General features: G+C 44.3%; 2 protein-coding genes across 11 annotated transcripts in view; one reads left to right on the forward strand and one right to left on the reverse strand.

Annotated features, from left to right (window-relative positions):
* Positions 1-3,055, forward strand: part of STARD13 (StAR related lipid transfer domain containing 13) — a 285,632-nt gene extending 282,577 nt beyond the window's left edge. For all 9 annotated transcript variants that reach the window (XM_015623486.3, XM_015623492.3, XM_015623509.3 and 6 more), the window contains one exon: positions 204-3,055. In XM_015623486.3, the coding sequence (XP_015478972.1) occupies positions 204-321 (118 nt within the window). In that variant the 3' untranslated portion in view covers positions 322-3,055. The remainder of the gene's footprint in view (positions 1-203) is intronic.
* Positions 3,056-10,899: 7,844 nt separating this feature from the next.
* The window catches only part of KL (klotho), a 49,078-nt gene continuing 44,923 nt past the window's right edge, over positions 10,900-15,054 (reverse strand). For both annotated transcript variants that reach the window (XM_015623131.1, XM_015623121.1), the window contains exon 5: positions 10,900-14,587. In XM_015623131.1, coding sequence (XP_015478617.1) covers positions 14,250-14,587 — 338 coding nt within the window. In that variant the 3' untranslated portion in view covers positions 10,900-14,249. The remainder of the gene's footprint in view (positions 14,588-15,054) is intronic.

Raw genomic sequence — 15,054 nt, forward strand, 5'->3', positions numbered from 1 at the left:
ATGTTAGGACATGAGCTCAGAAATAGAATCTGCTTATTTGATTACTGCAAGGGAGCACTTCAGAGTACACTTAAAAAGACAAGTATCTGAATCTCCACCACCACTGTGGGCAGTGCGGAGCAAGCAGCATGGCAAGCACGTTTCTGTGGGGCATGTTTCTTGAGTACTTGAGTTTCTCAATAATTCTCTTTTCATTTCTTTAGAGGACATTCCCCAGAGTGGTACAACAAAGGTTTTGGACATCTGTGTGCAGCAGAAGTTGCCAGGATCAGAAACTCATTTCAACCTCTGATTGCTGAGGGACCAGAAACAAAAATCTGAGGAAGTGTTCCTGGGAGCATGTGAGCGTAAATCAGGGTCTGGCAGGGAACAGGAATACTGAAAGCAAAGGTCTTATTTAAACTGCAGAAATCTGACCAGCCCTGGGTCTATACAAAGCTGAAAAAGGAATTTTATAGGAAAGTTCTTTTATTCTGGAGAATTCACCTTCCCCCCTCCCCCCATCCACTCTGTATTAATTTTGATTATTGAACTAAACATTTCTTCAGAGAGCTTTTATTACTTTAAAAACAGATTATTGCCATTGCTTGTATGTTACATAACTCTGGTATTTAAAGGCTTCTAAGAAGCATATTTTAATTGTAAATAAATAATGTACAGTATGTATATATTTATCTATATTCTATCTATATATATGTATATGTATAAATTAATTATTTTGTATATAACTCAGTGCAAATCACTTGCATCAGTTGGACCTTAAGTGGATCTGTCACTTGTTTCTTAGTGTGTCACTCCTACATAAGCTGTGTGTGCGGTTATCACAGGGCTACCAGGCATAATTCGTGTGATAACAAACACCTGTTCTCAAATATGTTTTGTGTTTGTGTGTGCTATGAGAAGGTACCTAGAAATAGATGTAGGAAGAATTACAGGAACTAAGGAAGAAGGAGGTTACAGTGCATTTAAAAATAATGAGGAAGGACTCAGTCTCACCAAATAAAATACATGGAGATGCATCTGAGACAGACGCTGTGGAGGCCATTTATGTTCAGCTGCAGAACTGTGACTTTTAGTAGAAGGTGTTGAACACTTACCTGTTGCCTTAATGACTGGTGTCTGTCAGTAGAGAACCTCACTGTGTGCAGTGCTCCAGGTAACTGCTCATCCTCAGACAGCCCGAGGTAATGCTGTGTGTCCTGAGATGGCTGAACCCAGACTGGTAACTTATTAAGCTGTAAATTAATTCTTTTTTGTAAGCATTTTGTCTAGGTTCTGAGTGTTTCTGTGTTCTTTCCTTTCCCCGTAGAGATGGCTAGTCCAAAGCAGGTTTTCCACATCCAGTGGACACAAAGACGTGCAGATGAACACCATGCCTTTTAATACTCTTACTATACAAATAACTATGCTTTTTTAAAATTTTCAACACATCCTGGAGATTTAAAAGACTAAATAAATGCTATTCTTGGAAAGATTGCTTTTATAGTAACAGCAAGCATTTTCATCTTATATTGCACTGATCTGCATGATCCCACCTCTCTAGGCATTGGTGGGAGCAGGATTAGGACTATGAGGAGTAGGAGCCATTTAAGCCTATTATATAATTTCATTTTCAGGGACCTATTATTTTGCTAATGGAAGAATGCTTTAAAAGTAATAATAATAATAATTTGTCGACATTGCCTTTGAGGCAGGGCTCTATTTTGTTTTTAACTAACCTACGACCAAAATGTTATTACATCTATGACTCAGTAAGAATGTACAAGCCTGTTAATACTGTTCTTCATTAATCACATTTGTTCACTTAGACTTTATTTATTGCTGCATAAACCAGCGGAGTCACTCACAGCCAATGTTTCAGCTCAGTCCTTCCAACAAAATCCAGAAAGATTAGTATGAGGTCGATTAAGCAGGATGCATTTCCTATGTAAAGCTACAGCTTTGTGCCCTGACTCAGTGAATGAGGAAGTCTCTCCAAGGCCAAAGCTCTGAACATTCCCCAGGTGTGGGACTGTGTTTGCTGACAGCTGCTAGAGCATGACCCCACGTGCCATCCTGCACACACGTGGGGGCTGTGCCGGCAGGGGACAGCCCTGTGAGCTGAGGAAGCAGACCTGTGGGAGTTCAGGATGGACAGGGTAACCCAAGGTGACCCACTGTGCTCCAGCATTTCCTTGTGAAGGAGCAGGACCCAAAAAAGTCACTGTCCTTTTCCCCATGAGCTGTGTCACTCATGTTTTTTTGTGCAAGACCCAGGATCAGGGATGTTGGCTGCCTGTGAGCTCCTGCCTCGAGTTCATGGCCAACAATAGTTGCAATGTGCAGCTGTCACGAGCTTTAAGTCTGCAGACAGGGGAGCACTCACAGGGCCCTTACATGGCCGTAGTGGGGTCTGGCAGTCACAGGCTGGCTGCAGGGCACCACCACTGCCCAGGCTCAGACTTCCCAGGAGCAAACAGTGCCTCCCCAGCTGGGAATGCCATTCCAGGAAGCACCACCTCCTCCCAGATGCCTGTGGCCATGGCAGCAGATTTCATGCCGGCTGTTTTCCAAAACATGAGCAATTAGAGTACTTCTGCTACATTAGTTTACATAAATAAATATAACAGTGCCACAGCATTAACAGGCACAGAATTTCTAGCCCTGGGAATGGCAGTGTCTGGCAATAAATAATGTCTTAAGGAAAAGCAGGGAAAACCTGGGCAGTTTTATCCTGTCTCACAAGTCATTGCTCAGCTAGAAGAGGCCCTGTGCCACCTGCCACCCTTAGCAAGGTAGGGTTGTTGTCCTGCCCTTGCAGAAGCTCTGTCATGAGCTTCTGGCATCTCCAAGCCATTTATTGTTGAAATAAGATTTCTTCAAAATGCACATTATGCCATGTCTACCATTCAGTTACCACAGTATTTTGTATTGTTACATTGATACATTATGATAATTGCATTTTTAAATGTTATACTCATATCAATACCTCATATTTTTACCTCATCTGTTGGTATCAGTCATTAGTTGTAAATAAGTAATTTCAGAGTTGAATAAATTTGCATACACTAAAGAATTGTGTTTCTTTGTGCTCTTTTTTCATCCATTGGCTCAAGAAATGCTGCATTTAAGCCCTTTATTTCTTTATTGCAACCTGCTATACACTAAACTGTTCTGGTGTGGGACTTCAGTAAGGACTGCAGGCTCAAAATTATATTGTTGTCCATTATACTTAGCCTGTAGTATCCTTATTTTTACATGACCTTCACAATCAAGGCAAAGATTGTTTTCCAAATTCAGCCATGTTTCTGCATCTAAATTCTTGTCAATAATTTAGGTCTAGGTTCACAGAGTGACTGGAGCTGGGAGGGTGAGTGCTGGGTTCACATGGACATCAGCCTTCTCAAATCCATCAAGCCATTGAAAAAGAGTAAAAGGTGCAGTGGCATGATAGTGATTGGTTTTTGTCTTACACATTCTGCAGATGGATTAAATGTTCCTTTGGATGGGTGTTGTGGTATAACCCCAGCTGGCAATTAAGTGCCACTCTCTATTCCACCACCTGGAGGGATAGGGAAAAGAATCAGAAAAAGGTAAAACCTATGAATTGAGATAAGAATAGTTTCATAATTGAAATAAAGCAAAATTATTATTGTTGTTGTTACTAATAAATATTGTTATTATTGTTATTATTGCTATTATTAACAACAACGAGGGAATAAAAAAGAGAAGAATAAAACCCAAGAAACTCAAATGATGCACAATACAGTTGCTCACCACCCACTGACTGATGCCCAGCCCATTCCTGAGCAGCAGCTGTCCCCCCAGACAACTCCCCCAGTTTATATACTGGACATGATGTTCTATGGTATGGAATATCCCTTTGGCCAGTTTGGGTCAGCTCTCCTGGCCATGCTCCCTCCCAGATTCTTGTGCAGCTCCTCACTGGCAGAGCACGGGAAACTGAGAAGTCCTTGACTTAGGGTGAGAGCTGCTTAACAACAACCACCAAAACATCACTGCATTACCAACATTATTCCCATACTGAATCCAAAGCACAGCACTGTACCAGCTTTTAAAAATAAAATTAACTGTGTTGCAGCTGTAAGCAGGTCATGTGCCTATGTCCCTCCAACTCTCTCTTGACTTGCTAAAAGAAGCAGAGGCTCAGAAAACAGAGTCAGCTGTGAGAGACCACCTAGGAGGGGATAAACTTTTATGTCCCACCATTCAGAGAAAGCTTTGTATTAAAATTTAGATTGAAAGAAAGCAATTTTTTCCAATTGTCTGCCATGGCAGAGATGGTCAGCTGTGGAAGTCCATCCTTTCTTGCAAAAAAAAACACTGTATGTCATGCACTCCCCATTCTTATTTCTCCCTCACACCCACCTGCAGCAATGTCAAGACAGTGAGGTTGTGTTAACCCTAAAACACTGGTATTTCAGCTCCTGGTATGCACAGACTTTAGAGCGTTGAATTCTTGGACACCCATCCTCTCTACAACACCTTGCAGGAGTCACCAGCAGGGAAATCCCTCTGCTTGATGCATATACACTGCAGAACCAGTATCACCCTCAGAGGATTTTGGCAGGCCTAAGAGGCACTGCTCTCCAGTAATTGTTAGACGAGAGCACAGGCTGAGCACCCTGAGATGACTGTGAGGTGAAAATATCAGAATAAATATCCAGAAGACTGCTGGAGCCTGCCAGTCAGATAGGAGAGGATGAAAACACATACTGCTGCTCCAGCTCAGTCGTGATGTGAAAATGCAGGGGAGTGAACACAGACCTTGCCTGACGGAAAGCAGCATGACCCACTCACAATCCCATGGGAATTCAGTATGATCATGTCATGATGAACATCATGACAGCACATCTCCTTGCCAAATGTGTGTCAGCCACAGCTGCACATGGGCTTCATCTGGATGGGTGCTAGGCCAGGCAGACTTGTTACAATGCAGTTACACATCAGGGTGTGACAGGACCAGGAACACAGGGTATCAAACCACAGATTCATAACAAGGTGTTTGGATTTTCCTAAAATGTACATTTCAAATTGGGACCCTCAATATCCTGGGCCACTCAGCAATACAATGTAGAAAGCCAACAAGTCCCCCAGAGTAGAGCCCACTGTGCAACTGCAGACTGCCCTGCTTCATTGTGCAAGACTGCTCAGCAAACACAAGGACGTGTGGAACTCAAGGGCAAACACAGGCCAGAGCAGTGGGTCTGGGTTAATGAGTAAACGACAATGTCACAACACTGCAGAGATCTGTTTGCCTGTCCCACATAGGCTGATGTTGGGGAGGTCTCACACGCTTGAGATACCCTCCCTAACCCCACAGCAGGTCCCAGACACCAGAGCCTCTTGCCTCTGATAATGGTCAGCATCTCTTGCAGAAAAAATAACCTGGACACTTAGTTCCTTCCACTCCTTCGACTCTGAAACAAGGATCTCTATCCCAAAACCTTAATACTGACCTCCCACAGGTAGTTATTTTCCACTGCCAGACCTTGAGCCCAGCATGCCCTCTGTCTCACTCAGTCCCTACATGCCTGCCTGCAGGCTGGGCTCCAGCCTGCACCTGCTAACCCAGCCCAGGATGCACAGGAGGACACAGCCTTTAGGGCAGGGTGACCATGGCCAGGTCGTCAGTGGTCCCAGCTCCAGCTGCAACAAGGGAGTGAGGCATGGCCAGCATGCCAGAGCTTGAGTACAAAATATCCTGTGTCCCACAATGAGGACAAAACTCCAGGGTGAGGAGAGATCATTTCTGCTTCTCTTCAGGAAGGCCAGAGCACTGAAATAACCATAAGCCTCAGTCCCACTGCAATGACAAGCTGAGGCTTTTGATCCTCTCCCAGGGATGCAAATCCCACAAGATGGAGAGGCAGTGAACTGTTCTGTGCCTTGAGCAGAGACTTCAACTGCAATGTGCAGGTCCTTAGCAGCAGTTTGCAAGGGGACAGGATGAGTTTCTGGCTGTGCAGGTGCTTCAACAAGAGAATACCTGGTTCTGCTGTAAGAGCAGTTGCATGGAGCTCTGCTGGCAGCCAGCTACAGGATTGCAGCTTATTTCTTAATCAAAATGCTCAATTCTGCAAATAACATAAGGGAAATGCAGCTTAAAACTACATATTCTGCTCTATCTCCTGCTCATAGCAGCCCCAAGATAGACACATGGCTGCAAACACAGAGCCAGCACTTACTGAAGTGAGGATTTGCAACAGCTTGCAATTTATGGGAGCAAATTAGCTGCAGGGCCATCTGTCCTTCCCCAGACCAATGGCCTGCTCCTTGCCGATCCTTGAGAGGATGTGTATCAAATTACTTACTCTTTTTGTTGTTTTGTTTTTAATTAAATAAACGTGGGAACCACAGGTGGTGGAGCAGAGGACAGTAACCCTCTCAGCAGCAGCATCTGTGGGCCAGCAGTGCCCCACCACGTGTGTGGGACTGAGGGCAGCCTGACCCCAGACCCACCCAGGGTCTGCCAGCCCACGTGGCCACCCCACTGCTCCATGCTAATGCCAGGCTTGCTCTTCATGGCAGTAGGACATGAAGTACCACAGCTGGTCTGGCTTGACAAAAAACAGCGAGTCCTTCTTCTGCACCCAGACTCTTTCAGTTTAGAGATTTACCATGGGGGTAGTCCAAAGCAGGAACTTTTTATCAACACCAAAAACCCATCCCTGTGCCTCACTGCTGGCCAACCAGCAGGAGAAAGGAGCCCACCATGGCCAAAGTGTAGAGCACTCTGGGTTCATGGCTACTCTGGTATTTTGCCTAGTGTTGTCTGGTGCCCAGCAGGACAGGAACACATAGTTCATAGGATATTGAACCTATGAAGAGGAAGTACAGGATTTTAAGTTTTTAGCCTGGCTTTCTCTTTCCCTGGAGAGTCACCTCCCATTTCTCACAGCCCAGAGAGGAGGAATCACACAAGTGCCTTAGCCAGGCTCACTGAACTGGGCTCAACCCCATCTGTTGCTTTGCAAAAGAGACCAAAAAAAAAAAAAATTGTTTAGGGAAAACTTCCCATTGTTCAGTGGCTGGGATCCCCAGTGAGCAATAGGGCAGCTGGTCAGGAAGGACAAACTTTGCTGCTGCAGATGCAGTGATGCAGTACTGGCAGCAATGCCCACTTGCAGGGCACACCAACAGCTCCCTCTGTGGCAATGGGACATCCAGAACATTTCAGAGCCAGTTTTTGTCCCTCTTTCCTCTTTCCTACAAGGCTGAGGAGCCCAAGCCAGCCTGCCCACTAGCACAGCATGGATGCTCACCTTTGACAACAGGGAACCTACCCACCTCATCATGGAGAGAGCCACCACCTGTGTTTTAACTACATCCACTTCCCAAACACTGAAGCATCCCTCACACACAAGCACCACCTTGGATGGGGTTCACTGCCTGGCCATGCTGATGTCCAGCCTTTTTAACCCATGGCTGTCCTCATGTCCTTCTCTCTACAGCCAAGGAGATGCCAAGACACTTGTAAAGTGCTGGGCAGTGACATTCATTGCACTGCTGAAGCCACCAGGACAGCAATGGAAAAGTTTGTGGTTATTATTCATACAAATAAAAATAAAGGTTGCGAATGATAAAAAATTAAAAGTGTATCACTGGGTTAAGTAAAAATGTTACAATATGGCCTCCTTAGCCTCCCAATATGTTTTGCCTTGGGCAACCTTTTCCAGCAATGGCTGGTATTTATCAGCAAAAAGATACAGTTATTGCATTTGGGTTTTTCAAATAATTGAGTAATTTAATCTTTTAAGTGCCTCTGAGATCACTTGCTGTAATTAAAGACAGAAGATGAATGACTGAAGTACAAGAGCATCGGAGGACTTTAAAAATGAACATGTCCTTGACTGCATCTCCTGTTCATTTATGTAACGATGATCCCACATTAATATGACTAAACAGATAAAAGGAGAAAATAATAAGACCTTGGTTGCGTTATTTTTCTTCCAGCCCAATAATAATATATCATCAGCCAGAGGAATGTGCCCGTGAATACCAAGCAGGAGCAACCACATGCGCCAAGAGCAGGACCCCGCCGCCTCCTGCTGTGAGGTGCAAGGAAAGGCAATATCCGCTCATGGATCCCGCAGCAATGTGGCAGATAAATGAGTTACAAATGTCTATAAAATTCACAAACTTGCATCAGAAGTGGACTTAAAAGCTCAGCAAGTACTGGAGAGGCAGCTGCAACATTGGCAGTTTCCTTTATGAGCACTTATTTTCTTAGCTTTTGGAAATAAGATCCATCTAATCCTGGTGGAGAGGGGGAGGCAGAAGGGTTGCTACCAAGTGAAAACTATCAACAAAGAATCTGTAAGGCCTGTAAACAGTATTTCGCCTTCTAAGAAATCTATACACCTTGACATACCTGGGTCATACCTTGCTATTCAGCTCCCCACTTCATAGCCCAAGTGTTTATAAATAAGAGCCTGAAGGAGGAAGAAGGGGTGATGAGAGAGATGGAGCTCGCTCTGCTTCATCCTTCACGCAGCACCAAGTGCCAGGGCCGCGCATGTCCCAGACTGGAGAAGCAGCAGCCTTGCACCCCTCAAGTCATCCTCCAGGCTGCCCAGAGAGAGGCTGCAGCCTGCTGGGAAGCCCTCCTCACCCTCTTGCTCCCCTCCCTTTCCTGGCAGGGCACCTGATGGCCTCCAGCTCAACTGCACTATTGCCAGACTACAAAACTTTGCCACCTCGTAAAACTTTACAGCGCAGGTAGTTTATACCATTACACCTCTTGAACTGAACATCAGCCAATTCACGGTTTCCTCTGGCGAGAGGAAAACCAGATTTCTTGGGTCAGGTGCTGTGTTTGTGTAGCCCCGCTGGTTTAGAGAGCTGCTGAGGGCCTTTTACAGAGCCCTGAATGCAGAAGGCAGTGATGCACTGGCCAGCTCAGTGCTGAGAGCCAAACCACCATTTCAGCCTGGATCTCACCAGGACATGCTTTTCCTCCAGGTCCCAGCACATGTCCCCCTTGGGAGGTGTTGCTCCAGCTTGGAAATGCACCTCCTAAGGCACAGCCCCAGGGGAAGCTCTGGTTTGGAAGCTCCTGAGAACCAAGCAGGTGGAACTGAGAAGTCATGACCAAGGTGCTCTCCTCCCCTGCAAGGAATGATGCCATGAAAAACATCAGGGAGAAGTCCATCATACATCCCAGATTACAGGGGAAATGTTAAAACTCACCCTTCCCCATGAAAAAAAAACAACAAAACCAAAATCCCCCCAAAACCTAGAGCTTTGTGTGTTACTCTTAAGTAAAGAACAAACAATTTCCACTAACAGAAAAGAACTAAAAATTGAAACGAATCCCACTGGCTGTGAATTTGCAGCATTTAGAAAACATCACTGCTGTAATTCCCACTGCTTTGCTCAGTGCTGGAGACTGACCACCCCTCCTGCACCTCAGACTCCCATGGGTCTCCTACAATTTGGGCCACATTTGGATGACCTCAGGAGAGCTGGGATCAGATAATGGGGCTTCACCATGTTGTGAGTAATTCTTGTGACACAAAAGATGGCTTTTGACAGTTAAATTCCTCATGTAGAAGGTGTATCATTTAAAGAGGTGTATCATTGAGGGACAAATATGGGAAATACAGGGGAAAAAATATTTTTTAACAAAGAATATTCCAAGTCCCATGGTCCATCCCCACTGAAGTGGGCTGCTCACTCTGCCCCCAGGATGAGAAGCCTGGACTTGTGCTTGTGCTTTTCTGCCTTGTTTCATTAGTATTTTCCCTGGCTTCTCTCTGCCTCACTGGTGCCTTTGCTGTTCCTCAGAAACAGAGAAAGCATCACAAAATAATAGCCAGCAAAATGTCAGCACCCACAAGCATCCTGGTTGCAGGCTGCTGTTATTTCAACTTTCTGATTTCTTAAAAATCTTAATTTTTCTCAGAACTGCCTGACAGTGGTGTTTCTGTTCAACACATGAAGCAAAGTAAAAGGCTCTGATACATTGGGCCCTGACACTTTCTTCTCACCTCATTATTCCTTTTTTCCAATCTCTTATTAAGGGTGGGCTTTACAAGAAGGGTGGGCTTAACAAGCCTGCCCCAGCCATAGCCTTGAGGGGGCTGAGGAGGGATGGTTTGGCAATCACAAGTGGCACATCAAAGACAGGAAGAGCTTTCCCTTTTCTTTTCCATTCCTCTTTTTCTTGGCTTTGCCTGAGCAAAGAAGGAACAGGATTGAACTTTCCTTGCCTAAGTTAAAGCCTGGCACCTAGAATTAACTTCTTCACCCTGAATAAGGGAATTTTCACCTCAGTGGTCTCTGCAAGCAGAATGAACAGATCAAGTTTTCTAAGTGACATTAAAGCAACACATATAACGCAAGGAGAAAAGGGCAAGTTGTGTGTTTAAACATGCTGAGACTTGTATGGTCCCCATTCTGTTCATTGGGTTTGTCCTGTTCCCACTTCCCTTAATCTTGACATTTACTTTCCTTAGGATGTTTAACAACGATGCCACAAACAGACTGCTTAGTGCTGAACTATGCTGACAAAAATCCCTGAGGCCTGGGAGTAACTCTACTGGAATAGAAGAGTTTTCAGATTTACTGCAGTGTTACTGTGGAATAAACTATTGCACCAAAGCACTCTTAAATTGGTATGGTTACTTCCACAGACTTTCTAAATAGTCACTTTAAAAAATAAATTAAAAAAAACCTCTCAAATAACAAAAACCCTCCAAACTCATAGGTCTGTTGGAAAAACATCTGTTTAGCCACAGGCCCCAGAAATCTCCAACAAAAGTTAGAGTTATTTCTGTGTCACTGGAAAAACAAACAGCAACACAAAGTCCTTGCAGAGTTATCACAATAGCCTCTCCTGAGATACTCTGTACTTCATGCTGCAGGCAAAGAAACTGGACAGATTAAACAGTAAGATCACGTTACAATTTGTTACATTCAGTATCTTTATTTCACTTCTGTTATTGTTATAAAAACAATATAACATTCATCCTGTCATTTAGCAAAGATATCCCTCCCACAGTCACTCTGCACAATCTTTTCAAGAAATAAACCAGAAGCTTTGCACACATGTCACAAAAATATTTTGAACAGATACAATGTTTAATCTGGAGCATTGAGAAAACTGGCAACAACATTTCACTCTATAAACAAGTTAAAAATCAAGAAAGCAGTCTACCTAAAAAAACTGCAAGTTGAGCATGCTGAGTCTTGTTCTTCAGAAAACAAACCACCAGCCACCACCAAGCTGACTTTGCAGCCCGAGTAGGGAGCCCCCTGTGCTCAAGTCCTTGCTGCTGCCTGCATTTCTGCTCAGGATGCACAGGTGGAGTCAGATCACTGCTCTCATGTGGGCATTGAAGGCAGCAAGTGCCCCACAGCAGGACCAAAGCAGGTGATTGCCACACCGGTTTGCATAAGCACACCTTGGACAGGTACCCAATCTTTGCCTATTCAAAGACTTGTTAGTGAAGAGTGTTTTTTTCAAGACAATTGACAGGAAACTTGCACTGTCCCCTGATTACATAAAATAAGGCAGATTCCAGAGGCAAAACCATACCATTATCTCCATCAGAACGGCCCATCATTGTGCAATTCACTGGCCCAGGCAGCACCACAGGCAGGATGCCTGGGAGAAGGCTTTGGCAACCACTGTGCCCTGCTCAAGCCAGCTGTGTTCTGCAGTGATATTTAAAACCTCTTCTGAAGGCAAACTATGCCAAAGGCTGTGTTAGTTCCATGGGTCATAGCTCCATGAGAGAATATGATCACACAGCAACAAATCCCAGTATACCTACAAATTAGCTATCCAGCTGGTGCCATCTGCCTGTCGGTGGTTACATATCACCCAGCCTCCATGGGAAGAGCGTGCTGTGTCTCCTCCGTGCTGGGACTGCTGTTTCACACGTTGTGCTGCGCCTGGGCCATGCCACAGCTCCCAGCAGCAGCTGCATGGATGGAACTGCTCGTGAAGCATCAACTCAGGCCAGTGTCCATCAGCTCTGTGCCCATGGCACCTGTGCTCTTCTGGATTTGCCCTGGCCAGACTCCCCGAATCCCCTCAAACCTCCCTGGGGAGGCAGGTACAACCCAGGTACAGCTGGCTCCTCAGAAACATCAGGCCCCGGCATTTGGCCAACAGCAAAATACACACCACACACACACACACACACACACACACACGCGCGTACAAAACACACAAAGCGGGCATGACCCAGGTACAGCTCGTGCTAAATGAACGTCACTTTTTGTTACGTACTGCAAAGGCAGCTGGCAGCTGGCATAACATATTGCACGGTGATTCACTGTCGTGCCAGGGAAAAGCCATTCCACATTTCATACACTCAGGGAGAGCTATTTCTTCATAATCCTCAGTGCACCAGGCACCAACGTATAAATATACAGCAGTTTGAAATGTTCTCTTCCACAGCAAGTCCTATCAGTCTATAAATAATTTTTATACATATTTTTAATACTTCATCACTTACCCTGAGATGTGCAACTTAATCTTGATACCAAAATATACATAATTGTAGAGAGAGACCATTTAAAGACTGGAATTGGAGGAAAAATATATTAATCATTATGAGAAGATACTAATTCTCTTTTTCTTCTATACATTATTTAAGAAAAAATATAATCTTAAGTAAAAAATTAAACTCATATCTCATATGTAAGTTTCAATTTACAGTATAGAGTCACAGAGTGTTCAGGATGAAAGGAACCCTGGGAGGCTATTTAGTCATCTTCTAGTAATCTAGTAGATAAACATCACATTTAATACAGCATAATCAGCTTTAGTAGATAAGTAATTCTTGATTAACACAGAGCACATTTCTTCTAAAATGTTCTTTCCAGTGAGTGACATTGTTCACGTAACAATAAAAATACAATTACAGCTGAAGGCAATGCAGGCCTAGGGTTAGAGAGCAGAGAAAAATGACCATACTGCTTTACATTGAGGCCCCTCTTAATGCAGCAATTCACAAGGCAGGCAAAATGACACAGGGTTTTTTCTCCCATTCTCTCTCTATTTCTACTAATAAGCAATGGCACTAACATTTTGCTATTTTATCTTGTTGAGAGAAGAACAAGAAGCCCTCAGACATCCAGAAATACTTCGGGATGAAATGCTGCCAGGTCCAGTTGCCCAAAGGAGAACCTCCAGCCAACCTGCGAGAGGCTGGGCCCAAACAGCTCCAGTCTCAGACCCTGGCAGCAAAAAATGCTGCACTATTACACCAAAATGCTGGCTTTTAAAGTCTCTGCACTCAACACAAAGAGCATGCAGAGACCATCCCTGACAAGTTACCACAAGTTTCCAGCAGGTAAGTAGCAGAGCAGCAGCAGTGGCAGCTGAATTCAACTGGCTGTGATAAGTGTAGAAACAGGGTGTCCCAGCTGTGACATGTCCCTGGGTACAGGGCAAGAGAGCACAGGGTCAGAAACACAGCTTTCTGCCAACTCAGACAGTGAAGACATCCCAGTTCCTGCTCCTTGCCCTTTTTTTCTGAGCAAATCAAAGGGAAGCCCTTTCATCTTTCCCATCTCTTCCCAGTTGATGGCATGACCGCTGCAATCCCTGGATATACCCCTACTTCTTACCCCCCTGAGAAAGACACAGAAAGACACAGTTCCTTTAACTGAAGCTCCCCAATGGCAGCCTGAATCAGACATAGTCTCAGTACTAGATAACTGATTTACCAAGAGCTCCCAGCAGTACAGATTCATTTCCCCCTGTTCTTTCTCCTGCATCTGCTTTAAGAAAGGAGTTAATCTTTCCTCGGCAATGCTTTTTGCAACTCTCCTCCATCTTTCTTCTCAGTCATAGTCTCTGCTCCAGTTAGGGTCTATCTCTGGTTAAGAAACATCAGTGTTAAACCCTAATTTGGAAAACTAAACTCTTGTTTCACCCCAGTCTTGGAGAATTTGACATTTAGGCTCTTCCATCACACCATGTTTTCAAAACTTTTCACCAGTTCAGTGAGGCAAATCCAAGAAGGGGAAAGCATCTGCTCAACAAAAGGTCCCAGGCAAAGCTGTGAGACAACTCCAACCACAGGAATCAAGGACTGGTTATAAACCAAAGGTACTATAACAGAGTAAATGATTTCTGGAAGCCATATGCAAGCAATAGCTTTTCAATGTCATTATCCTGCAGTATCAGGCAATGTAAATCCCTTCCTAATGCTGAAGCATTCTTATTTCAGATTTCCCAAGGGGATGTAACAAAAAGGATAGTGAGTGATGTATTCAAAGGAGAAACTCTATTTATACCTTCTTTCTACCCTCTTGGAGTAGTAAGTAATGAAGAATATAGTAACAACAAAAGCAACAAATACGAAAGAGATAAAGGCTAATAATGATTTTCTCGTTCGGAAGAAGTGGCATTCGGAACATGAGGCAACCTCTTCTGGACACAGCAACTCTGGAGTTTCAGGACCAGGAAAACCATTATTGCCAATTATTTCCCTGTAATGTTTCAGAGAAGGCTTTGGTTCGTACTGATTTGCAACATAGCTGTAGAGACCATACTTAGGAGCAGTCTTGTCGTTAAAAGAATAGACAAAATATCCTTGAAGGTTAACATCATCCAAGGTGTAAGCTGCAAAAGAAAACAAAGGGTTGAAGAAATGAATCAATGTCACTTTGCATTCAAGAGCAGTACCATATGCCCCTGAGTAAAGGAGGGGCAGGGAAAAGTTAAACCCACATCTGCACTTCTCCTCTCCAAAATTAGGTAAGGTACACGTATATGTACATCTGTGAAGTGTTTCTCATAAAAAGTAAGAATCTGTCAGCCACTGCCAGACAGTGTGATCTGTGAGGATCCTGCAATTTATTTCCTTATGCTTGGTAAACACAGCTTGAGCCTGACTGTGTTCAATGATCAGCATGGAGCCTATCATGAAAAGATGGCTCTCTTTATATGGAAGAATACAGGTTTTGGGTTTCCTGCCTCTAGTTTTCTGCAGCCCGCTTCTCCGATTGCTCCTTCTCCCTTGCAGGGCACGTCCTGATGGGGACAGTCAAGGAACAGAGGACGTCAGGCTGCACTTCTCACTACAAAGG

The sequence above is a fragment of the Parus major genome, chromosome 1 (genome assembly GCF_001522545.3).
Source record: "Parus major isolate Abel chromosome 1, Parus_major1.1, whole genome shotgun sequence".
Classification (NCBI taxonomy): domain Eukaryota; kingdom Metazoa; phylum Chordata; class Aves; order Passeriformes; family Paridae; genus Parus; species Parus major.